Genomic DNA, 27,443 nt, shown 5'->3' on the forward strand with positions numbered 1-27,443 from the left:
GTAATATGTATTTATTCCTTTGTATTATCTTCTTTCACTTTAAGAAACATGAAATCTTAAGATTTTGTTATCTACTCTGTGATATAATCCATGTTAAGTAAGCAGTATTATTTGTAATTATTGTTTAATGTAATTTAAAAATAAAAATAGTTACTCAAATGTATGGGATGTTCAATGAAATTATGCTAAATACAGCAGACATTATTCAAATCTCAACCAGTCGGTCGGTCTTCACATATCTTCTAGATATATTATTAATACATGAAATCACGTTACATATTCCGAAATCAGTAGGTATTTAGGTGTATTAAATATTCAGTATCGGTCAAATTGCATGTAAAGCTCTATCTCTGATAATTGTGACATTATTAATAACATCACTATCACAAACTCAAAAGTTAAAAAAGCCCTAATGCAGCTTGATGTGTCTAAAGGACCTGGTCCTGATAAACTGCCAGCTGTTTTCTTCAAAAAAACAGCTGATAGATTATGCTACCCCCTTACCATTCTATTCAATAAATGCATAAGAGAGGGCTCGTTTCCCGATGTCTGGAAACGCGCTTATATTATCCCTATTCATAAGAGTGGTGCTAAAGATGAAATAAGTAATTATAGGCCAATCTCCATACTATGTACACTGTCGAAGCTTTTTGAAAGAATAGTCCATGATGAATTGTATCCGCAGGTAAGCAAACTCATTATACAAGAACAACACGGATTTGTAAAACGCCGCTCTACTATCACGAATATGGCTACATATACTGGATACTTATTCGAGAACATGGACAGACGCATTCAAGTGGATGCTGTTTACACGGATTTCCAAAAAGCATTCGATAGAGTTGATCATAATATTTTATTAAAGAAGTTAGCTTATAATGGTATTCGTGGGAACTTACTGAGATGGTTCTCTTCTTATGTTACCAACAGGTCACAAAGAGTTGTTGTCAATGGATACTTTTCAGACTATATTACCATTACATCGGGAGTACCGCAAGGCTCAATTCTTGGACCCCTTCTATTTATTTTATATATTAACGACATTAACACCTGTTTTCTCAATTCAAAATTCTTGCTCTATGCCGATGATCTAAAGGTATATAAAGCTATAAAAACTACACATGACTGCATAGAATTACAAGACGATTTGGACCGACTTAATACCTACTGTTCTAATAACAAATTAAATCTTAGTGTTCCCAAATGTCACACTATTACTTTTACAAAGAATAGGAATCGTATTCTATTTGACTACAATCTTTGTAATGAAACATTAGATAAGGTTACGTATTTGCGAGATCTTGGAATCACTCTCGACGAAAATCTTCACATGAATTTACATATCGCTAACATCACCAGTAAAGCTTATAGAATGTACGGTTTTATAATGCGCGCATCGTTAGAATTCAAAAAGCCTTCTACGTTTATACACTTATTTACGTCGTTGGTCCGTCCGCAATTAGAGTATGGCTCGTTCGTGTGGGACCCATTTTACAACAAGTACGCGGATATTATTGAAAAAGTTCAAAAAAGGTTTTTCAATACCATGAACTACAGATGTCATAAAAAATATATCCCATATTCAGACGTTTTGAATAAATACAAATTTTTGACTCTTAAAAATAGGCGTTTGCTCCTTCAGACCATGTTCTTGTACGGAATTTGTAATAACAAATTTGACTGTCAGTATCTCGTGAGTAAATTATTTTACACCGTGCCACGAACTGTATACCGGCGAAAGCTGCGCACTTATCATCTATTCGCTACTGAGGCATGTCGTTCGAATGCTGGCTTGCGCTCCCCTCTACGTCATGTTGTTGACAATTTTAATAAAAATTTCTCTGACCTGGACATTTTTTCGAATTCAAAATTTAAGTTTCGAAGAGGTTTAGTTGATCTGCTCTTAAACATGCAATAACCTATCTTATTTTGCGTCCCTCTACTTTTATCTCTAATTCTTAATTTATTTGATTTTTATTGCCATGGCTAAGTGCACATTTATATTTATTTTTTCTTATTCGCATTTGTTGCACGTATCAAAATGTATGTATCCAAACTGTGGATAATGTTGTTGGTTGGACAGTTATACCTGTATTTAGATTAAGTTTTATTGTACAATTTACCACTGTTCTGCTGTTTATTATCCCTAATAAAGAAAAATAAAAATAAAAAAAAATAAAAAGCTCCATGTCCACTATGTTCTCGACGAATTCTTAAAGCAATCTACCGAATCAGGCATATTACCACAGATCACTAAATATATAAGTTAATATGATACTACCTACTAGTATAGTATAAGTTATATATTATCTGTGCTACTAGGTACCTACGAACAAATGTCGGTAAGTTATATGTAGCAGGGCCGATGAAATCGCGTGTATTGCCTTTTTCCTCGGCCACGCGACGTTCACACACCATTAGCCAAGCTGATTCGCACAGCCTCGAGTCACTACGCGCTGCAATTGCTTCGCAAGGCTGCTCGCTCTGTGTGAACCCGCCTAATCACGATCGAACTCAGTTACGTACACGTTCGAGCCAATATGAAACCGTAGAGAGACATAAGTGGACACGCAGCTTTGCATAGCGGTTGGAGGTTCTTGCAGCGAGGTTCGCCGAAATTATCCAAAATACCGCTGGAACAAAATACGAGCCACGTTGGGGAATTACGGCTATTGTGCTTGTATTAAGCTCTTTAATATGTTAAGCTATTGAATTCAATATGAGCACATACAAGGTTTAAAGGAACCTGAACGAATGTGGCGGGATTATAACCATAATTTATTGTGTACTTTATTAATTTTAGGGATTTTATTCGTATGCATGAAAACGGTTTCTATAATAACACGTTTCGAAATAAGAATTTATATAATAACACAATATTTATGCATATTATACGAGTATGTAATATGAAGAAAACATGTACGTCTACTTAAATAACAATTATACTCCACTAGCTGTGCCCTGCGGTTTTACCCGCAGTGCTCCACTCCTGTTGGTCTTAGCGTGATGATATATAGCCTATAGCCTTCTTCGATAAACGGGCTATCTAATACCGAAAGAATTTTTCAAATCGGACCAGTAGTTCCAGAGATTAGCGCTTTCAAACAAACAAACAAACTCTTCAGCTTTATAATATTAGTATAGATGAATAAATGACCAATTCATACAATACGCACTATAGGTAAAATATTACTTTGGAATGCCTATAAATATTTTATTATTCAATCCATTGGTAAAGAACAAAGGTATATCAACCGCTGAGAGTATAATAAAGTCATTATTCAATATTCTTCATAAGCACGTTAGATTACAGTGAATAAGAATAAAGTGGGATAAATTGTGACCACATTAGAGGTTCATTAGGAGAAGTAACTCAGCTTGCAGACTCATCCACAACAATGGGCCCATTAATACTTGTCTTTATTATACCTCAGATAATATTTATATCGCGAAGAAATGATAGTCTTTGCGATTTCATTTTACTGTAATAACCTTATTAGCAGCGGTTTGAAATAATCATTAAAACTGACTTTATACTTTAGCTATGATAGGAAAAACTACATATTTTGTTTTATGAGATTTCGTAATAGTTTTAGAATGTGGTTTTTTTGTTGTTTCATTTAAACAATTGTGGGTTTGAATACCGCGTTTAATTGATAATAATGAATTCTACTCCCTTGTTGGCGGTTTGATGGATGTAGTTGACATTTATTTTAATGGTCTAATTAATGGCAAAATGATCTTTGGTTTCTCATAATTTCAAGGCATTTTTTCTTTTGAATTGTTTCCATAATCTCTCGTAATGTTAATCGACTTCTTACTAGAGGGTAGATAAATTTTTTGCGTATGTAGGATAGATTATAATTTATGTAGACATATTAAATGTTAATTTAAGTGCTTTAAATTATAAAGGAAAATCTAATAAAAAGAAATAGAAATAAACTAACAATTAAAATACCAACAACTTACCGTTCTATTCCAATTCACATTTCTTATGTTGAGTGAGAGCTTATTTACACAACCGTCTGAACAATTGCAACTAGATTTTCAATGCTATTCGGAGAAAAGCTTTAATTAAATATTCTTAATTAAATGTGTATGCACGAGATACGTAGGTAGGCATCATGGCGTCTGCTAGTTTGATTTAATTTTATACATTTTTATACATTTTTGAAGAACCTGTAAATGTGGAAGTGAAAAAAAGTAAATTCCGTTAGATAGTAAATCTATTTAATGCAATTCGTTAACTACAACACAATTAGGAAAAAGTAGGACAGTGAACGGTTGAGAAATTTAATTTTTCAACTGAAAGGAGTCTATTTTTTGTGGGCCCACCAAGACTCGGTAACGTATAGTCATAAAAAAAAACGTGTAAAAATATAAAATTATATTATGAATTTTGTAACTTCGTTGTTTTACAAACGAAACCGGAATCATGAAATCGAATTAAAAAGCCTTATTTTGATATCATCCCTGCTGTAGTGTGCTGTCTACAAACCAAGAACAATGGCCAACATTAAAAAAAACTGGAACGAAACGTTTTTATCGATAGAATGAAAATAAAACCAAAAAGCGAAAAAAATTGCCTTCAATAAACCACTTTAGAAACTGTTTTTATTCTAATTTATATGGAAGAAGAATATGATTGATAGCGATTTTAAATCCTGTCATTTATCAAATAAAACAATTTGTTTCTACTCAGCTAAAAAAATCCGTGTAACGAAATGTTATATCTATTGGCTGCTTTGACGGAATATGTCAGATTCCTCCTGTCGTAGCCCCCTGCGTCAATGTTTGCAATGAATGTAAACAATGTTTTTTTACCTATTTAAAAATGATATTGCTACAACTTAAGAGCGTTTAATATTACAATTGAACATGAATAATAAAATAGCTGTGCAAATGGATACCTATCCTAATATTATGTACCTACTCCTAGTCATAAAATATCACCTACCTAAATACCTACATAACTACTTAACTAATAATTTCTTATTGAATCAGTTTTCCCAATCGCTAAAATCGCATGAAGGTCCAGAAACTTGAGGTACACCCACTTTATATCTATTTATAACCAAATCGGGTCTCTGTGTTTGTGGTACCTTCGTTGTGTCTGATTTCGGAGCTTTAAATCGTGACAATGTATATGATGTTTTCTAATATTTATTTATTCATTTATTAAAATATATTGTATCCAATGATTCGGATGGGTCACACAAGACAAATCGCTCATTATCAGTTAGTTTTTGTGTAGTAATGAGGTGAAAGTTTGCACAGGTATTTCTAAAGATTCCGGTTAAAACATGTAAAAGTAATGTCACCACTGTAATGTGGGGACTTCAAGGAACAAATTAACATACATTTCATTAATATACGCTAAGAAATTGAGGTGGGCCTATTCTCCAAACAAAAAAAATCGTCTCCTTTTACCTTTTCCCTAGCACCGTCTTGTTTCCAAAAGAGCCGGACTGCAGTAAAACCTGTTTAAAATTCTCCAATTGTACTGCGTACTATAAATCTAACTTCAGAAAAGCTTGTAAATTTTGCCGTATTTTGTACAAATTTTGAGCACCCTTTTATAAAATAAGAACTTGCTTCTATAAATATCCCGGGTTAAAGTAACGCTGAAGTATTAATTAATGGCCCGATGTAAATTTTAATTATAATTTATTATTTATAATCTATATATTTTCTAAACTGTAAATGGCGTAAACTATAAAATTACTCTGTGCTTTGTTATGACGTCAATTGTAAATTATTGAAGGTCTTTAGGTCTTTTGGGTTGAAAAGTTAAAATTACCCACAATATCATTGTAAAAGTGTGGTGTCTTATAAAATACAAATCTCTTAAAATTATGTAGTTAACTGTAATGAATTTTAAAATAGTGAAGTGTAATAATTTAAAAACAAGTTTTTCACAAGTGTTTATACTATCTTCTCGTAAAAAAGAAGACTTCTTTTGTAAAATACGAGCCTAATTTAACACGATTTAAATACCTAGATTGCTTATATAGTAAGTATTTAGTTATTAATTGCTTAAGCTTTTTTAATTTTACGAAATACCATCACGCAATCTATCTAGTTGAGGATAAATACAATTTTAATACCAAAGTTTGGCACATAATAGGCGACGAAAGTACCAATTTAATTAAAAATCAAGTCAATACAGTGACACAAGCACCAAAATATATCCCTACTTAAAAATCCCAACTGATTTTATCTCAAGTACTAAATTGTGTCTCATCACTCCAAATACAATGCGGGTCGCTCTTGACCTGACTTTCTTGGGACCCTTCAATGGACCCTTAAGGGAGAGCTTATTTAAGTTAGAACCGAGTCCGCATTGTGGCCAGATCCTACTGGATACCTCATAATACTTATACTTGACTTTTGACGTTTGAGCCGAATCATTTGTATGCATAAGCGGCAGCATGTCAGGGATTGTGGAGCTCGTAAATGTCCCCTTTAATCCCATAGATTTGGATGGATTGAAAATATGACGTACGAATGGATGATTATTATCAAAATATTATATTAATGATTGTTATTAGCTTCTGTAATGAGTTTTGTAGACTTGATAAATCATTATTAACTTATTAAGGTTTGAATTATTGTTACTATAACAATGAAAGGTATTACATATATCTATCTATTTATCTATAGAACTGAAAGTTTCTTAATATGTTTGGTGTATATACAACTTTATTAACAACATTAACCGATGTATAATAAATATACAGGGTGTAATCGTTAAGTGTGCACAAGCGATTATTCCGTAACTATTGCAGATATCAAAAAACTTTAAACTGATATCGAAAGTACTTAACCTAATGAGTAAAATGGCCATAATAAATTTTTAAAAATAAAACGAGAAATAACCAAAAATGTTACATTAAACGCTCCCATACAATTTATTTCCCATACATTTTGTATTCATAGCAGATTTTCGAAGTGACGTCCTTATTGTGCAATACAATGAGGAGGTCTATTTACAGTTTCTAAATGAACTTCCCTCCAAATTTGCGAAGTAATTAAAGCAGAAAACCAAAAAAACAAAAAAAAGCTAAAATCTTTCATATTAAATGTATAGGTTGATCCAAAAGTAATGATAATTGGGTATTTCCTGTGCACATAAAAATATAAAATAAATGTTTTATGCTTGCTCATGTAATCACTAAGTTATCACAAAAAAATTATATCTACAGGCCACGTTTCCAAGTATTAACATTAATTTTAATGTGAACAGTGCGAGCCAGAATATTTCCCGACGAAAAGAAGAAACAATGATTCGACATTTAGAGGGTGAATTTCTAAATTTTTAATGAGATCAGGATAATTTTTTGTCACGATTTGTGACCATGGGCGTTACCTGGGTTCACCATGTTTATGCTGAAACCAAGAAACAATCAATGGCCTGGATGCGAGCTTCCAAAGTGACGGTGAAGATTTTCAAAGTGAAAATTAGTGGGATAGATTAAAGCCGTAGTTTTTTGGGACGCTGAAGAAATGTGGAATATTTTAAGAAGGTAGCCACTACTACACAGGGCTCTTACTACACAGACCAAATTAAAAGATTGCGGGTAGGTTAGTAAGAAAAAGAGACATGGCAAACTTCGGTCTTGAATGTTGGTTCACCAAGACAACGCACCAGATCACAAAGCGTCAGTTGCGATGGCTGCCAATCAAAAATCGGCATTGAAAATGCTTGAACACCCACCCTGTTTGTAAGATCTAGCTCCTAGTTAATTCTATCTATTACCTCGGCACAAGAAACACCGTCGATACAAGAAATTTTAAGACGACAGCGAAGTGATGGCCGATTTTGAGGGGTTTTTGTAGATGAAGTCAAAGTTTTTTTTTTTCTAAGTTAAGGAAAAAAAATATCGAAGTATTATCTAGTTAGAAGACTATCTAGAGAAATACATAATTATTTTAACTGTAATGACCTTGTTTAATATTGATCATCATTACTTTTGGATCAACCCATGTACATGGGATATTCATATCTCATACTAAATGTATGGGAGGGCTTAAAGTTAATTTTTTAGATATTTCTCGTATTATTTTTAAAAATTTATTATGGCCATTTTACTCATTAGGTTAAGTACTTTCGATATCAGTTTAAAGTTTTTTGATATCTGTAATAGTTACGGAATAATCGCCTGTGCACACTTAACGATTACACCCTGTATATGACAGTTCATGAATAAATTTCTTATTAAATTATATTTTTGCAGAAAACATATGAATATTTAAATATACTTTACATGAATATAATTATAAATGAATATATTATTTACAGGACGGTAAAGTTTCACCAATATTGTGATTCCAACAATACATCGACACATTAATTGGAATTGCGAGGAAGCGATCCAATATCGGGTTGCAAGTATAATTTTATTTGAATATGTATTGAGCCATGCAATTATTTTCAAACGAATAGGTAATAAACGTGAAGTAAACATTTGACTTTTTCAATTAAAATGAAAGGTTGTACGTGGAAATGAAATTAATTTCGCAATTTACTTCCACAGCGTTCGTGGTATCGTTACGGTTATGTATAACTGTATATGTAGTTACAGGTTTGTTTTATATTGACGTAAGTGTAAGGGTTTTATTTTCATACCTAACTTTAATGAGATTTTTTTAATCATGATTCAAAGCTAACGCTTTTGTTTAATTAATTTTAAGCCCATACTGCAGAGGAAGATAGTTACTCTTTCGTAGCACTGATAGAGTGAGTATAAAATGAATTGTGTATACACTAATTCTTATATAATTTATACTTCGTTTACCTCTTGATGGAACTGCATTTTCATAGTTAAGATTTTTAAAGAAACACAGTTCATTAGTTCCATTATTATTTCGATTTTATTGCAAACAACTACGACTAACTATTCTTTTATCTATACACCCATGATTCAATCAATACTGAACTGATATCTAGAATCAAAAATCTGAATGTGCTGTATCGAAAAACTAAAATACATTTTTCGTGTATACCATGTGCAGATTTATAAGGGCCATTAATTAAACTCGATTTCGCGTCAATTATGTTCCAGTATCGTTTTAACGGATGGCGCTAAAAGAACATGCACCGGGACTATTATTCACGACAACGTTGTTATCACCACCGCCCACTGCTTGTTAGTATGGTATCTTTAAAATGAAGAGTTAAGTGCATTTTTACGCGGCAATAGGTATTGGCTATACGTAATCTAGTTTGTTGAAGCGTTTTCTTAGCTTGTGGAATGCTTAAGTATTGTAATTTTCTTAGGATTTGCTTGATTTTCTAAATTATGATATTGTAGTTAATTTATTAAGCAAAAATTAGTTTCACTATTTAAATTAGTTTGTAAAAATCTATAGATACATTCTTATTTTTTGCTTATATCTCATCTTAGTCATGTTTACCTACTCTGAAGACTAAACAACTAAATTTTATTTAAAAATCCTAGACTAGAGCAGCGTTATAAGTTCATTGCCTAATTTATATTTATGAGCAAACAAAGACAGAAAATTATATTGAAGTAAGTATATTATCTATAATAAATGAGATGATATTTCTTTAGCTTATGTGTGGTTGTGTCACCTACATAGTCTTAAGTTTATCCACATGTACATCTTAAGTTTCATCAACATTTTTTCGGTAGTTTTGGCATGAAAGAGTAAAAATCATTCCATGCATACAAAAATTCTCATTTTTTATTTTATCGTAGCGATGCCATTATGCAGGATAGGATTGAGCAATTCTTCCTTTAAAATAACACAGATGTAAGAAACAAAAGCCAAACAAATATAACATTTGTTTCTTCTATCCCAGCACATACTACACACAATGTATCTCCTGTATTAATAAAACCTAGCAAGATTTACCTTTTTCTTCTGAATTATTCTAGTGCTGTTCAAATGCACAACTTATCCTAGTACATGTAAGAAACTGCTTATAATAAAACATACGCTTCTGTTTTATGAATTCTTAGATGTGGTTTTTCGTCTATTTTTTTCGACGTACTTTATTTAGGTTTCAGCTCAGCTTCCTTGCATATAGACAAAAATAATGAGATATTACGTTTTATGAAATCCACTATGCCTACATTATATTATTATGCTACTGAGGAGGTTCAGGAGGATATAAAATATACTTTTTGTACAACCGAAACACTGTGCATGTATTGCTGTAAAAAAGCCACAGATAAAAAAGTTATGGTTATAGGTGAATAACAGATAACAAAAGAAAACATCAATAAATAAATAACATATTTTATGAGCACAGTCTATTAAAAATTTTAATACTACAACATTTGTTTCTTTTGTGTTCTTTTGGAGAATAAAATCTATTCAGTAGTTTTGGAGCCTATCTTTAGAAACAAATATTAATTATAATTTATATTATGTATAGTTTGAACACAAATAAATATTTAGCAATATTGAGCTTAGCCACCTTGTGCTGCTTTATGTTATTTTTTTGGTAACGCAGTTAATAACTTTCAACCATATTTAATTTCAATAATAAACTTTATTAACAACTTTATTAATAACTAGCTTTTCGCCCGCGGCTTCGTCCGCGTTTGCAAATAAAAACCCGTTCCCGTAGGATTTCCGGGATAAAACCTATCCTATGTCCTTTCTCGGGTATCAAAATATCTCTATACCAAATTTCATGCAAATTGGTTCAGTAGTTAAGGCGTGATTGAGTAACAGACAGACAGACAGACAGAGTTACTTTCGCATTTATAATATTAGTATGGATAATTTATTAAATAAACTTTACAGCATCCAAGAGAAAGACAGACAAACCCAAGCTGAATTGACCGCGTCATTCGTGGTAATTGGCACAAAGAAAATGTTTGACACCGGTTATGAGCAATACCTGCCTATAGAGCGAGTGATCATCCATCCAGACTTCAAGGGCTGGTCTCATGACCTGGCCCTAGTGTTTACCTTCGCCAGTATGGTATCGGATAAGCCTGGGAGGATAATACCGTTGGCAAATGATGGGTTAATGACCCCCGTGGATGGGAACGTGACGGTTATCAGTTGGGGACGCTGTAAGGATGTAAATGTAAGATTTTTGGAAAGTTTATGTGGGATTCTGAAAGATTAATACTTAATCAATTGAGTCTACAGACAGAATTCGTAACTAGTATATTGTAAAAACTATAAAAAATATTTCCAAAAGAAACTGAAAATCTATACTAATATTATAAAGAGGAAAAGTTTGTAATTATGTAAGTATGTATGTATGTATGTATGTATGGTTTTCACGCATAAACTAATGGACCGATTTCAAAAATTCTTTCACCATTAGAAAGCTGCATCTTCACTGAGCAACATAGGCTATATTTCATTTTGAAAAAAATTAGAGATCCTTACCAAAAATGCAATAATGTAACCCAAGGTGTAAGAAATTCCTTAATAAAAATGCTGTTATCGCGTGCGCTGCGGAATCTATTGAAGATAGAACAAAAAAATGTTCTACGGTATTATATAATGGATCAATATCTACAAGAAAGTCCGCGATACCATATGTCCATCTTCATTAGTTATGTTACTACAACAACTTTTTTACGTTTTCAAAGTAAATAGAAGTGCCGACAGTAATCAAACCATGTTATCCATACACATAATATTAATCCTTATCCCATTAAATGATGTTTTATTATAGACTGTTTCAATACCAGCAAAATACTTTTTAAATAAAAAAAAATTGGATATTCCATTCAAAAGATATAACGAATTTTTAAAAGTGTCAATCTACAGAAAATGGTATAATGAGCAGGCGTAGTGCGGGACGGGGTGAAGTGAAGGTGATTTTCATGTGATTAAAAATTAAACCTATAGTCCGACCTATAGTAGACTTTTCACTGTCACGATATCGCTATCTATGCGGGTGAAACCGCAGGGCATTGCTAGTAATAAATATTTTAATAATACATATAGCATGTTGCCGCAACAAAATCGTGCGGAACGGAGCGTTGCGACTGCGTCATCGCGTCGTCACGTCGCGGCGCCGTGCGATTGGCCGCGGATTGACCCCACTGTCCTCTACTACTTCGACTCGCCACGCAACCGCTGAGCAGGACACTCCCTCACTAAAAATCAACTGTACCAAACCGCACTCTGTGATTTTAATCAATAAACTTTATACGCGCAAGTTTAATTGTCTTCTTCTTTCGTCGTCAACATTTCTGGTCCTTCGAGCCGGATCACATCCTGGATTTTGGAGACGCAATCGGCAAGGAAGTCGCAAAATTACAGTGCAGTTTGGTAAGACGGCCAGCTAATTTATCCAACCCTGTAAAGCTTCATCTGAGTGATACTGTGCTTTGTATATTCCAGAGCTTTTGGTGTTGCTTGCCTCCTCACGTGCTTTTACGCAACCGAAGAATCTGCTTCACGTGGCACGTAAGTACTTGTAGCTTTTTACTTCAGTCATTATGTCTCTTTCTGAGCAAAAGGAGCTTAAGGATTTGAGGAAAAAAAGGGGATTAATCAAATGTAGGCTAACGAATTTTAAGAAATATGTTTCGTCTTTTGAAAACGTGGATCTTGATACACATCAAAGGGCAGAACTAAAATTACGTATACCAGGTGCACAAAGTTTAATGAACGATTTCAACCAAGTACAAAGTAAAATCGAAGATCTTGTCCCGGAGTCAGAAACGGATAAACTCATAGAATCACGCGTAGAGTTTGAGAGGGAATATTATGTTGTCCTGGCGATGCTGGACTGCATGGTAAACCCAGATAATTCCGAGGATAGATCTAATAAATCCATTGACTGTTCCTTAGCGCACGACCATACGACCTGTAACAATTTTAATAACGATTCAGTAAAATTACCGACTATTTCTGTACCTAGCTTTGACGGTTCACATGAACACTGGGTAGAATTTCGCGACACGTTTTCATCCTTAATTCACAATTCGAAAACAATACCACCGGTTCAAAAATTCCATTATTTAAAGGCGAGTTTAAAAGGCGATGCCAAAATCGTTATAGAAAACGTTGAATTTTCATCCGAAAATTATCTGGTTGCATGGGAGCTTTTATTACACCGTTTTAATAACACGCGATTGATAGTGCAAAGTCACATTAAAGCAATATTTTCACTTCAAAACGTCTCAAGAGAATCGGCTATTCAATTACACAATTTAATTGATACAGTTTTAAAAAATTTACGTATTCTTAAAATCTTAGGAGAACCCACGGAATACTGGGACACTTTGATTATTTATATCGTAGTTTCAAAGTTAGATCCTACCACTGAACGCGAGTGGGAACAATTTAAAAACACATTTTATAAATTACATAAGGACAAAATTATTAAACTAAACGATTTATTAGAATTTATTAAAGAAAAAGCCGATTTATTAACTACACTATCCGTAAATCACAGTAAACCTAGTATTTCAAATAACTCAAATAAATTTTCTACTTACCAAAATAAAAATTCATCATCCAAAATTCATTGCAACATAGTTTCGGATAACAAACAATCTAAATCGCAATCCAATAAGTCGCGCAGCCATTACAAGTCATGTTTGCTATGTAGCGAAAGGCATCAGCTGTATTCATGCCAGAAGTTTCTCGACTTATCTCCGCAACATAGGGTTAATTTCATAAATGATAAAAACTTATGCATTAATTGTATGCGCCCAGGTCATTTAGTTGATACTTGTCTTTTTGGTCCGTGTAGAAAGTGTGAACAAAAGCACAATAGTTTACTTTGTGATGCAATTAAATTATCACCAATTAAACAAAATACAGTGACGTTAACTACGTACGAGCACCCCTCGCTTACTAATACGCATCCCGTTTCAGTGGTTTCAGTAGATAACGCACACATGCAACTTCAATGTAATAATCACGCACAAACCGTTATGCATACAAAGGATGACAATTCTTCGCAACAAATTGTCATATTGTCTACGGCGATAGTTGAAGTATATAATGAATCGGGTGAGTATTATTGCGCACGCGCAGTTCTAGATAGCGGAAGCGAGCGATCCTTTATAACGCAATCATTTGCAAATAAATTAAATATACGAATATTACAGTCCACTCAACATATTCACGGTGTAGGTAATTCTATTACGCAATGTTCGCAATCTTGTAACATTGAAATTAAATCGCGCGACGGGAGCTTCACTGCCCGTTTTCAATGTTTGATTTTGCCCCAAATTACATCAAAATTGCCTACAACCACGGTTAATTTAAATCAATTTAATATTCCTCACAATTTATTGTTAGCTGATCCCAATTTTTACGAAAGTCAACCTATTGATTTACTGATCGGTGCTGATTTATTTTGGGAATTAATAACTGAAGGAAAAATGCGCCTGAAAAGTGGTCCTTTCCTTCAAAACACCAAATTAGGTTGGATAGTGTCAGGTGCAATTAAATCTTTTCCGTATACTAGTAATAAAAAATTATCACATATTAATTGTAATTATTCGACATTATCCACGGAAGATGATTCACTCGATAAGTTAGTTAGGAATTTCTGGGAATTAGAAGAATTATCCGCGCCTAGCAATAAATTACAGCAATTATCGAGCGAAGATAATATTGCTTGTGAGGAACATTTTATTCGCACAACACGTCGACTTTCCGATGGTCGTTTCTGTGTTTCAATTCCGTTGAAACAATCACCTGAGTTATTAGGTAATACACGCGCACAAGCTGAACGTCGTTTTTACGCGTTAGAGAAACGTCTTCAGCAAAATACTAATTATAAAAGGATGTATTCTGATTTTATACAGGAGTATATTAATTTAGGTCATATGAGTCTCGTCAATACGTATGGGAATCCGCACTATTTCCTACCGCATCATGGTGTGTTTAGGGAGCACGCCACCACAACTAAATTACGCGTAGTTTTTGATGCGAGTATGAAGTCTAGTTCCGGCGTATCATTAAACGACATACAAATGATTGGACCTGCTATTCAAGGTGATTTAATTTCTATTTTATTACGTTTTCGCGAGAATAGGTATGTTGCATGCGCTGACATTGAAAAATTTTACAGGCAATTGAATATTGCTGAAGATCAGCGTGACCTGCAGCTGATCTTGTGGCGGGATGATCCCTCAGAGCCGCTGAGGGTGTACCGACTCAACACCGTGACGTACGGAACGGCATCCGCACCGTATCTAAGTTGTAGATGTTTAAAGGAATTAGCCAAACACTCGAATATTCCGTATGTAGCCGATACTATTAATAATTGTTTTTACGTTGACGATCTCATAGTTTCATCGAATTCTATATCCGAATTAGAAAATATTTGTAAAGAAACTAGTAGTCTTTTAGAGTCAGCTTGTATTAAATTACGAAAATGGATTTTTAGTCATAATTTAAATTTAATTACGCCTAGCGTTAATGAATGGCAAACGCACGATCTATGTTTACATAAAACTTGTAACAATAAAACTTTAGGTATCGGATGGAATAGTCTCGATGATTATATTTATTATTTCACGCAAATTATACAAAAGAGTGAAGTAGTGACAAAACGTATTATTTTATCGTGCGCTTCACAAATATACGATCCGCTAGGATTATTAAGTCCGTTTATTACTATCGCAAAGCATTTATTACAAAGATGTTGGTTGTTAAAATTGACGTGGGATGAATCGGTTCCTAACGAAATTTCGCAAATATGGGATAAATTTATAAATGGATTATCTTTTCTTAGTAGTTTACGAATACCGCGTCACGTTATGTGCATTGATCCAGTGCGAACCGAACTACATATATTTACCGATGCTTCACAGGTCGCGTACGGAGCTTGCGCATACGCTCGTACGATCAATGCAACAGCTGATGTCACAGTGCGCTTGATATGTTCGAAGGGTAAGATCGCGCCGACTAAACCTACAACTATACCTAGATTAGAGTTGTGTGGTGCGTTGTTAGGTGCACGATTATATTATAAGCTTATTGGATCACTGCGTTCAAATTTTGATAAAATTGTATTTTGGACAGATTCAACTATCGTTTTAGGTTGGTTAGGTATGCCTATTAATTTATTAAAACCTTATGTTCAAAATAGGACGGCAGAGATTCACGAGCTGACCAAGGAACATCCATGGCGTCACGTCGCAGGCAAGGATAATCCAGCCGATTTAGTCTCACGCGGGCAAAGTCTAGAAGCGCTTAGCTCCTCATCTTTATGGTGGGAGGGTCCGTTATTTTTACATAATGTACATTTTGAATTGCCCGAATTAAAACATTCCAAATTAATTAATTCAGATTTGCCGGAAATTAAATCTACAAATATTTGTTGTCACATAAGTAATAATTTAAACGATAATTTAATTATTTTTTCTCGATTTTCACAATATAATAGACTTAAACGCGCAGCTGCTTATGTATTACGTTTTATTAATAACGCGCGAAATAAAACTAATAAGTGGACAGGTTTATTATCAGTCGAGGAATTAAATCGTGCTGAATTAACGTTAGCAAAGTTGAGTCAACAGGAATCGTTTCCCGATATTTACTATGCGCTTAAAAATAATAAAAATATAACGAATATATCAGGCTACAATCAAATTTCTAAATTAAATGTATTTTTTGACGCAAATAATAATTTAATTCGTGTAGGTGGGCGTATTCAAAATTCGCCAAATTTTAGTTTTAATAAAAAATTTCCTATTTTAATCGCAGCTAATCATCATTTTTCACTTTTGCTTTTTCGGTTCGAGCATGAACGTTTACTCCACGCCGGGCCACAGCTTCTACTGTTTACGCTCAGAGAGATGTGGTGGCCGGTCGGCGGCAGAAACCTCGGTAGGAAGGTGGTACATTCGTGCATGCGCTGCGCACGACTGCAACCGACTACGGTCGCGCCTATAATGGGGAATCTACCGCAGGAGCGTCTGGACCCAGGTTATCCGTTTATACGTTGTGGTGTCGACTACGCTGGCCCAGTGTTCACGTTGAATCGCAAAGGCAGAGGTGCTAAGTTGCAAAAATCGTACATATGCTTATTTATATGTTTTGTTACACGCGCGGTTCACTTGGAACTTGTTAGCGATCTATCGTCGGAATCATATCTATTAGCTTTGAAACGTTTTATATCGCGGCGAGGTAAACCCGTGACTATCTTTTCTGACAATGGGAAGAATTTTGTCGGTCTCATGAATGAGTTCAAAAAATTTTTAGCTACCTGTTCTGATGAAATTAAAGCATATGCAACTTCGCAAAATATTAATTTTAAAATGATACCTTTTTACGCTAGTCATTTCGGGGGATTGTGGGAAGCTGGAGTAAAAAGCTGCAAGCACCATCTCAAACGTGTAGTAGGTAACGCACATCTAACGTTCGAGGAGTTTAGCACAGTATTGACCCAGGTTGAAGCTGTCCTGAACTCCCGTCCTTTGACCCATCTTTCCACAGATCCCAATGATTTCCTTCCACTTAGCCCTGCACATTTCCTGGTTGGTCGTCCGCTGACTGCACCTGTAACGGCTGAGCTGCTATACGACGTGCCTGAGCTTCGTCTCCCGAGGTTCCAGAGGGTGGAACAAATACGCCAGCACTTTTGGAATCGTTGGTCCAAAGAGTATGTCTCCGAGATGCAAACGCGAACCAGATGGCACCAGCACAAGGGGGAGCTCAAGGAGAACACGCTCGTTCTCATTAAGGACGACCGATTGCCGCCGTTGAAGTGGAGCTTGGGGCGCATCCACGCGACATATCCGGGGAAGGATGGAGTAGCACGAGTGGCCGACATTCGTACTGCAGACGGCATCGTGCGTCGGGCGTTCACTAAAATTTGTCCGCTTCCTTCACCAGATAGCTGATTCTTCGCTTCGTGGTCGACAGTTCGTTGGAACCAGCACGTTCCAAGGCCGGGAGCATGTTGCCGCAACAAAATCGTGCGGAACGGAGCGTTGCGACTGCGTCATCGCGTCGTCACGTCGCGGCGCCGTGCGATTGGCCGCGGATTGACCCCAATGTCCTCTACTACTTCGACTCGCCACGCAACCGCTGAGCAGGACACTCCCTCACTAAAAATCAACTGTACCAAACCGCACTCTGTGATTTTAATCAATAAACTTTATACGCGCAAGTTTAATTGTCTTCTTCTTTCGTCGTCAACACATGTGCTTCCAACATCGCCATACCTTTTTACTTAAGAGAATTAGAGCTGAAAAGTCAAGTCATTAAATAAAAAATAAAAATTCATACTTTTTATTACCAGTATTCAAGAATACTTAAACTAAAAATAATGGTACATTCATCTGCAATGTTATCGCTTTTCAATAAAATTTAATTAAGATTATTAATTGGTCTCTGTGAAACTTATTTTCACATTAATTTAGCAATTTACACTGACACTCATTTATTGAAAAGTCCCTTTGTAGTCCTTTAATAAATACTTTTGTTCTCAAAATTATATTGATTTAATTAAATTTAATGAAAAACGCTTTAATGCCGCAGTAAAAGTAAAATTATTATTATTTAATCCATTTATTGAAAGCTTCATGTAATTTCCCTTATAACAATTTTATTTCGGTACTATAACATATTTATTTGAGCTTTATCACAATATCCATTTCAAGAAAAGTAAATCAAAATTATTTTATAAACAAACCACAAAATTTTCAAACCTTTTAAAATTTCTGTCTAGGTACATTTAATTTCAGATATTTAAACCGAAAACCACTACGGATAAATCTTGGTCCAATGAAGAATTATTGTATACAACGGTAAAATTTATTTTTTACTTGAATAAAAGTCGTAATCTATACTAAAAAGCTGAAGAGTTTGTTTGTTTCTTTGAATGCGCTAATCTCGGGAACTACTCGTCCGGTTTGAAAAATTATTTCGGTGTTAGATAGCCCATTTATCGAGGAAGGCTAAAGCCTTTAGCCTAAGGCTATCATCACGCTAAGACCAACAAGAGCGGAGCTACGCGGGTGAAACCGCGGAGCACAGCTAGTAAAAAAGATTTATTTAAGGTCAATTGCGTAATATTACCATTCTTTATCCAATGTAAATTCACTGTTAATTTTATTTCTTTATCAGGAGCAAACTAGGTTGAGAAAAAGATTCAAAGTGACGTCACGAGGTAAACATCGATATGATTCCAATAAAGGAACAAAGGTGAGTATAATTACGTTTCTGATTATGAAACAATCTGTTCATTTAAAACAAATCCATAAGAAAGAAAGAGCTTGTTGTACCAAAGCTACATAAAAGAATTAAAATAAATCTACTTTTAAAGAACTTCATCAAAACAACAACACTATTTTAAAAAATTTCTGTAAAAACATAAGGGCAGAAAATTCTTTCATAGCTCATACATATTAAATAATAGAAAATAAAGGTTACATTTAATTATATCTAAAAGCAAAGTATATTATCGTTGAGATACTTATCGTCGACAAAAAGGCGAGAGATTATTTTATACAGAATTGCTTAGTCTAACAAGAAAAGGCTTTTAGATGCGGGGACTGGGAAACTAAGCGATTTCAGCGTTGTATAAGAGACAATTTAGTTCCTATTGTTATAAATTAACATACATTTTGGTCCTATTAAACGTAATGGTGAAATAATTTCTTGTTCTGTGTTTATGTGTCATGTTGTCTAAGATAGTTTTGAATTAGTGTAATTTAAATTAAATAATTTCAAATATACATTTGCTCAGATCCTGGCCTAGATACTTCCAGTTTTAAAAACTTGGTAACCGATAAATATATCCAGTTACTAACTCCACTACGTAAAAGAGAAGACAATCCTCAAAATCTTAGATAAAAGAAAAAAAAAGTCAAATCAATATACGGTTTGATAATACTTTTGGGAGGGAAAACAAAGCGTTGTAATATTATATAGCATATCAACCCTAACTTGTAGAGTGAAGCTGCTTATTTATTTTATTATTATTTATTAAATATTATTTGTTAGTCTGAAACAGTAGGTTTCTACGAACGACCGAGAGCCCAGAAATCAACTATTATGGATCTTGGAGACGATTTGAGAAGTGAATATTCACAATGGGAAAGAACGCACATTGAGAACTCTAAAGAAAATATAGTAAGTACATAATTTGATATTTATGGTGAGCATATCTTGTCATGTGCGATAGAATGTGGATTATTATTGTATGTTACTGAAATCATTGTGATGCAAAAATAATGAATGGTTGGGTAGGGTTCATTATTATCTATACATAGTTACTAGTTATTATTCTGTTTCTATACCCAAGTATATAAAACCTTTGAATTGAAGAGCAAAATACACCAAATATAAAGCTCATCTTAAAAATGTTCAATATCAATATTTTTCCGCATTTTTCACGATTCAAAAATACACACAATGTTTACATCAAAAATACGCAATTAAAAATTAAATGATAATAAATTTTGTAAATATGATGAGTGTTTAATTAAAAGAGTGAAGTGCTTCATGTAAAATAATTAAAATTATTTTGCCCTCTCAATTTATTTCATTACGGTGTTTTATTTACGTCAATTTAGGTTAAAATGAAATCTGTTGAATGTTTTTCCTGCGATAAATATTAATAAACACATTAATATTAGGTTAATTACTTCCGAAAATTATGTTAATTATAAAATTAATTATTGAGACTGATCATAAAAAGGTCGTTGTCTGTGACGCCACGTGGGTAGTGTTTATGAGCGGTGGTGACCACTTAACATTTAAGGACGCCCACCTGTTCCTTTATTTATTTATGACACTTTACAGTACAATACAGATTGCTTGCTTTAATATAATAAATCATGTTATTTCATGTCGGCAGGATCTATTATATGAACAACTGAACAATCAATCAGATTTCGACAGCACGGAAGACAAGAAAAAATGGGATAAAACGAAGGTAGGTAATAATTTTTGATTGATTTTATTATGATAAAAGGTGTGACTGAAGTAATAGAAAACAAATAAGAATGCAAATCTTCTTCATTCAACATTTCGGCATTCATAAACTAAGGATACCTATTATAGTGAATAATATAACTTTTTCACTAACCATAGTTTATTATCCTATACTTATCTATTAGCCCATTACCAGCTTTCAATCCCATCTATTTATTTAAAAATAAATATCTAAATTTTATTTTACATGATTTTTAGGTAGGTATTCTAATAAAGAGCAGCAAACTTAAAGCCTCTTTTTACCTGATATTTCCGTTCGCGGATCGAATTACGATATTAGAGAAACAACCTTTAAAAGTCAAATCAAGTATTGAATTTCATGAAATCTTCTCCCCTTCCATTAACAGAAAATTTATTTTATAATTGAAGTTGTGTTTTTTATTAATATATTTAGCGTTTTTATAAAAGCCTTACTGTTGTGTAGTTTCGCCCGCGGCGTGGAACCCTGCATTGGTTGCATCATTACTGGTATTGTCATACTAATTGGATCGCTCCATAGACCTATTGTGCTCACACAATGCACGATACCTCTGCATAATGAGAAAATCTTTCCCGTTAACTATCCAATAGTTTAACTGAGAATTTATGATGAACGTAGTTCAATGGATGGAAAAGTATTATTAATATCCGAGCTTTTGTTTCGCCCGGGCTAGAGAAAAGAATCAAAATTCATCATCATAACACATTCGGTAGTTTTACTAAATTGATCAACGAACTTGTCGCATCAATATGATTAGGAGATACTTTAGTAGTAAGGCATAATAAAAAAATGAAAGGGTTTAAATAATAATAAAACACGCAAGCTATGTATTCTTATAGTTAAAATGCTCAAAAACAAAGAACTTCACAAATCTTAACAAGATTCCTAACTTGAACAAAAAATGCTCGTTCAAAAAATATAACTTTTATTGCGAAATTCCTTTGTAATGTTGCCTCGAAAAATACGATATTTATTCAAGCTAAAGGTTGCTAAACATGAGAATTGTATATTAAAATACCTACGTTGAAAGGACTTTTGAGCGATACACGGTCAAAGGAAACCTACGCGCGTTTTAAATTTTTTTCGTTCCGAACTCTAAAATAAAAATATGTACGTGAATGGGCAAGATTCCAACCTGCTGCCAGTGATTGAAGCTTATGTCTGCAACCTTTTTTCAGCTGTGTGTTATTGTTTACTTAAAAAGATATCCGAATGCGGAATACGTGTCGAAAGACAAAATATGTAAAATATTATCTATGCCTATTTAGTCTATGATATGAGGTGAACCTGTGAGCTGAACGAACCGAACGACTGAATAAAAAAAATCGGTTCGAGTTTAATACTGCATTAAAAATAGTTATATTTATTTTTATTACATTGAAATAAAATTCAAATAGTCAAATATTATTTTAATGAAAATCGAAATTCTAAGGTAAAAACTTTTTACACAAAAACTTTTTTTACATCAGGCAGGTCACAAACAAAAAAAGAAACATTCGGTATTCCAAATTTAAACTCACAGCCTACATAACGAGGCGGCATAAATTTGTATCTAACGTATTTTAACAGGTAGCTCTGGATAAATTTCAATCCAAAATGGATATTCGTAAAATGCGAAGCTCTTATCTACAAACAACATACAATGTTCTGCCGCATTACAAAAATAATTGGCGTAGAAAAATGGGAAAACAGGTGAGTGTTCGAGTTATTACCTTTTTTCATTTTGTATCAATTTTATTAGAAGAAACATTTGGTACAAAGATACATATTAAAACATTTCTCCGCAATAGGAATGTATATCAATATTGCCATAAATAACCTTCCCTACAAAAATTGCGATTTTATATCCATATAATTCCAAGCTACTGTTTACATTTAAATATTGGTTACTATTATACAAATTACAAATATATAAACGAGACATAGTTTTGGTTTTAAAAACAAAACATTTATCTATAATACATCTAAAACATTTAACCCATAAATCTAATCATGAAAAACTTCACAGCAAAACAAATTAACGGTCGAAGTATTCGGTTTCATAAACGTTGCCAGCTGCAAGAAAATAGTAGAAAAAACTAAACCAGCTCTCTACCAGATACGTGAGTATTAATTTATTTTTTATCTCATTTCCATATATTCAATTAACGATATTCTTTTTGGCGCAGAAAATGGGAATGAAGTTATATGCTACGCGAGTGAAAATCGCTTCGTGACCGCGGTAAGTTTATATTGAAAACTTAACTAAAAATTCTGCTAGTATTAGAAATACGTTTATGCAATTAAAGCGTTAATTAGAACATGTAGACCGGGAGATATTGACACAAAATTTCGAGTCATTTGTAACAGGATGGCGCGGGCGGTTCTACAGGGGTCTTAGTACGCAATGACAAAAAGAAAAATGATGGTGTGAACGCTGGTACCGGCGGCTTAGTCGCGTGGGCGTTAGTCGAACTCGTCGGAAAATTAATAGCGAAAGTCAAACGATTTGTAACACAAACAATTTAGAAATTACCGATAGCCCATAAAAAAGAAGTAGGCGGTAGTGTCATGCCATACTTTTCCGGTGTGACTTACAGCCCGCCATACCGACGCGAATGTGTTGATTTAAAAAAAAAACAATTCAACCATTTGTACCAGGCTAACTTTTGCACAGGTAAACATCGTCGTGCAGCCATTTACGAAAATCGCCATGCCATACTTTTCGGACGATTCCAAATGGTCGCCATACCGCCGAAAATCTGCAAATTTTTTTTTCTCGCCGAACTTAAAGTAACTTATTGTTTCAAACAACGATTTGTGAACAACAATGGTCGATTAAAGTAAACTCATGCTTTTATAATACTAGTCGGTATAAATATGTATCGGCACTACTTTTTATAATTAAATAGGTACGAAATGTTACAATATTACGAAAGAGTAGATACTCTTGTTTATAGTAACTAGTAGATACTAGTTACTATAAACATAAAACAACGCCATGTGATATTTTACACATACTAACAATTTACTTTGGAAATGATTATCATAACATTTTTGTAACATAATAAACGTGGTTTTACACACATCGTTTGCGATCATATTTCGTGTGAGTGGTTTTACCTCTTTACAAAGTGAAATGTTATCGTCGCATTTACAAATTTTGGTGAAAATATAAATTAAATATGTTGTAGCTACACTGGAATGTGACATTCGTTATTTTTTCGGTTTCTGAATTCATTACAACAATTTATTTCTTTGCGTAATGTTATAGGTACCTACAGAGAGTTCTTTGATACAAAAGCGCAGATTTATAACAATAAATATTGTAATTGAAAAATATTATAATTATGATTAAAATGTGTTTAAAATCACATTATACCTTTATTACTATAAAGTACCTTCTAAATTACAACCTATTTAAAACTATTAGATAGGGATAATATAATACAAGAATTACATATTCCGGTCACACCCATCTTTGTCATTGTTGATTATATCGTTTTAATATTTAATATCATTCATTTAACAAAATTTAATATTATAAATAATCACTATAAAAAATAAAAACAGCAACCTACATCTGCAGCATACCAACTCCATAAAACTTTATTACAATTAATTTTAATAAATGCCCTCCTTAACCACCAAACAATATGAAACGCGAAATATCCCGCCTAAATAATACAAGTTAAACTACTTAAAACATTTTTCACAATTTTAAAACATTCCCAACTCTAAACCGTGTTAAAGTTTAACGTGCGGTGCAATCTATTATACTACTTTATACGGCCAAACCTGAAATCTAGCGTAAAATTTACGAGTAAAGCATTATGTTGAAATGTACACTGTTTTGGCTTTGCACCAACAGGATTTGAATATTAAACTTTTAATGAATACATTACTTTGGGTGTACTTAAGTGTCCTACTTTCAGCACTATCATTAAGCGTCTTGAACTCAATTGGTTTAAGCGTTATTGTTTAGGATTTTGTATGGAAATATTTAAAACGTTTGATAAAAACTAAAATGTTTGATAAAATAAGCACGTCGTCAAGTTAAACAGTAGCACAGCCAGTAGTCACCAAGAGCTTCTTTTAAAACAAACAAAATAATTTAGTTTAACCTAAGTCTATAGATTAGAGGCTAAATTTAGTTTAAAGTCCAGGAAAAATACTGTTGTAGTTAAAATATTGGAAATAATAATGTATTTTTTTTTTTTTTTTTTAATTATTTTTCAATTGTACTTTATAAGAAGAGAGCGGCTGGTAGTGATTGAATAAGGCCAACCTAAGAATTGTACGTAGTGAGTTGGCTAGAAGAAATTTTAATTTAATTTATTTATTTCCATGTTTAATTTAATTATCTAGCTTCAAATATTTACTAGGTACCACAGTAATTTACCAGAGACCATTTTTGTTGTACTTGTATGATTCTCGTATTAAAAAAAAATATCGACAAAATATATATTTGTTTCAAAAGAGAAATATTTATTTCGTGATCGTAAATAAAGACAGTCTATCCTCTTTGAGGCCGATAGTTATACCTATAACAGCAATTAAGCTTATCCAGTGGTCTTAATTGGTTCGGAACGCTATGCGATATGAATAAAACAGTGACTCTCGAATTTTTCAAAACTTTACGTATAAAATTTATTTATGGAGAATTCGTTTCAGTGGAGTAAATTTCAGTGAAAGCGAAAATAGAATTGTGCTTTAAATTTTCACTAGAAGCAGTTACATAATTTTTAAAGAAAAAAATATTGTTCGATATTCTTTCTTCATAAAAAAGTTAAGAGCTGATCGTAACGTGTCGTAACTAACGAAATTTATGTGCCCAAAGAAGTCGATCCTATATTTTCTTGTAACAATTTGTTTTCCAATTGAAGATTACGTACGTAATTCATAAAATGTCATGAGCCCTCTTCACAATCGAAAGCATTGGCCCATCAAATGATCTTCGATGTTTGCTGCCATTACGGAGATTATAAATAAACATGTACAATGACGGCCGATCATAGACATTTAGGCTCCCTACACAATCGTGATTGCCTCTATTCGCCCAACGCTGTCCATTGTGAAGAGGGCCCTTTACATTATCGATTGAACCTTCAAAATGGCCACCAGTATTTTTTGTATCAGTTCACCAGAAAAATTACATATTGAACCCAAATAATATACCTACATAATATAACCTAACCAAGATTATATAAGCTATAATACATACTACTAATAAAACTTAAGAAAGATATGTTATAGGAGGATTCCGGGGCACCAGCTATAAGTCATGGGCACCTGGTCGCTGTCACGGTCGGCGGGGCGGAGTCCGAAGGCGACGAAGTAGCTATCGGTATGAAAATCAGCTGCTATTGCTCGTGGATTGCGGAACATTTACCGTAAGTACCCACAATCCACATACATTGGAATAGAGTTCTTTTTGTGCCATTTATTTCAAAAACAGTAGAATATGGTAGAACTATAATACTCAGTTGTTTGTGCGTATAATCCGCGTTATTAATCGGACTGCAGGCATAAAAAACTGAAGAACAAAAGTTAGGCTGTATTAAGAAGAAATGAAAAAATATCGAATTATAAATGTGATGAAAAAATTAAATCGAATCAATTCATTATGTTAGTATGTATCAGTGTATTATGTTAGGTTGTAACATTAATTCTAAATCCTAAGCAATATTTTTCATTTTCAAATCTTATTTCTGTTATTTATGAAAACGTAACGATTGCAAAATATATAGACTCGCATCCGACATGGCAGTAACGATTTGAACGGGATTTCTCATGACAGGCAAATGGATAGCGTTCGTTTAGATTCCAAACGGTAAACCGATTCGATAACTTTTATCGAACCGGAAACTATAATTATCGTATCTATGAATCATAAAATTGTAAAAGAACTGTTGTTTATTGAAATAATATGTTATTTGTTTTTAAGAATAGCATATTAATAAAATATATTATGTGTAATCATGTAATTGCACTGAAGTTATTGTAATACAAGAAAGCACTTGTAATCGGTTACCGAATACCTACGTTTTTTTAGCGCAAGCTATAATAAAATATTATAGATTTACAGCAAGATTAAGTAATCAAAATGTTTCAAACACTACAGCGAGCATTGAGATATCTCTGTGTATTTAAGTGCCTATTGTAGTCATTTGTTAGCCTATACTAACTACTTACTTATTAATAAAAGTTAAATAATTATATTTTCAGTGATGGTGGTCCTCTAATGCAGTGTTGCAACAATTGCTGTGATCCCGCCGTGGTTCGTTATTCTGAGCAAAATCGTGAAGAAAGGCGAAAGCGTCGGAAAAAGAAAAGGAGGCTATAAAATAATTATTTGTGTTTCTTTTTTTTATTTTATCCCGAGACGGCGAGACCATACCACATAAATATAAATAAATAAGTACGTAGGGCTTTGTTGTATCAAAAAATAATCATATTAATGTTGTGCACAATATTTGTTATGCAAAAAACAATGTTACAACCGGCAGCAGACTGAGCAAATAATGTTCAACTAGCGCTGATTTTCATCTTTGAATACATAACAACT

General features: G+C 33.4%; 2 protein-coding genes across 3 annotated transcripts; both read left to right on the forward strand.

Annotated features, from left to right (window-relative positions):
- Positions 1-412: 412 nt before the first annotated feature.
- LOC149488363 (uncharacterized) lies at positions 413-27,443 on the forward strand. The gene is made up of 15 exons (XM_089695290.1): positions 413-867; positions 8,313-8,446; positions 8,538-8,585; positions 8,695-8,740; positions 9,066-9,149; positions 10,780-11,068; positions 18,663-18,725; positions 19,045-19,122; positions 19,924-20,052; positions 20,780-20,857; positions 22,466-22,588; positions 22,905-22,998; positions 23,065-23,117; positions 26,132-26,268; positions 27,104-27,443. The coding sequence occupies exons 1-15, from the start codon at positions 413-415 to the stop codon at positions 27,219-27,221; spliced, it is 1,929 nt and encodes a 642-aa protein (XP_089551416.1). The 3' UTR covers positions 27,222-27,443.
- LOC149488364 (uncharacterized) lies at positions 11,937-18,102 on the forward strand. Of its 2 annotated transcripts, none has more exons than XM_089695502.1 (2): positions 11,937-12,411; positions 14,788-18,102. In XM_089695502.1, the coding sequence occupies exon 2, from the start codon at positions 14,793-14,795 to the stop codon at positions 17,814-17,816; it is 3,024 nt and encodes a 1,007-aa protein (XP_089551628.1). In that variant the 5' UTR covers positions 11,937-12,411; positions 14,788-14,792; the 3' UTR covers positions 17,817-18,102. The 2 variants fall into 2 exon arrangements, with proteins under 2 accessions (XP_089551628.1, XP_089551629.1); XM_089695503.1 differs by having other exon boundaries at positions 11,937-14,961; positions 15,038-15,156.

Source organism: Colias philodice, chromosome 5 (assembly GCF_061535455.1).
Source record: "Colias philodice isolate Cphi_HAF_F1 chromosome 5, ilColPhil1 Martin Lab GWU primary, whole genome shotgun sequence".
NCBI classification, from domain to species: Eukaryota; Metazoa; Arthropoda; class Insecta; order Lepidoptera; family Pieridae; genus Colias; species Colias philodice.

Bases quoted from the DNA above. Each gene is read 5' to 3' on its own strand.
- LOC149488364 (XM_089695502.1), top strand. From the start codon at position 14,793: ATGAGTCTCGTCAATACGTATGGGAATCCGCACTATTTCCTACCGCAT.
- LOC149488363 (XM_089695290.1), top strand. From the start codon at position 413: ATGCAGCTTGATGTGTCTAAAGGACCTGGTCCTGATAAACTGCCAGCT. The intron at 8,741-9,065 runs GTGAGTATAAAA...ATTATGTTCCAG, and splicing joins TCTTTCGTAGCACTGATAGA to TATCGTTTTAACGGATGGCG. The intron at 22,999-23,064 runs GTGAGTATTAAT...TTTTTGGCGCAG, and splicing joins ACCAGCTCTCTACCAGATAC to AAAATGGGAATGAAGTTATA.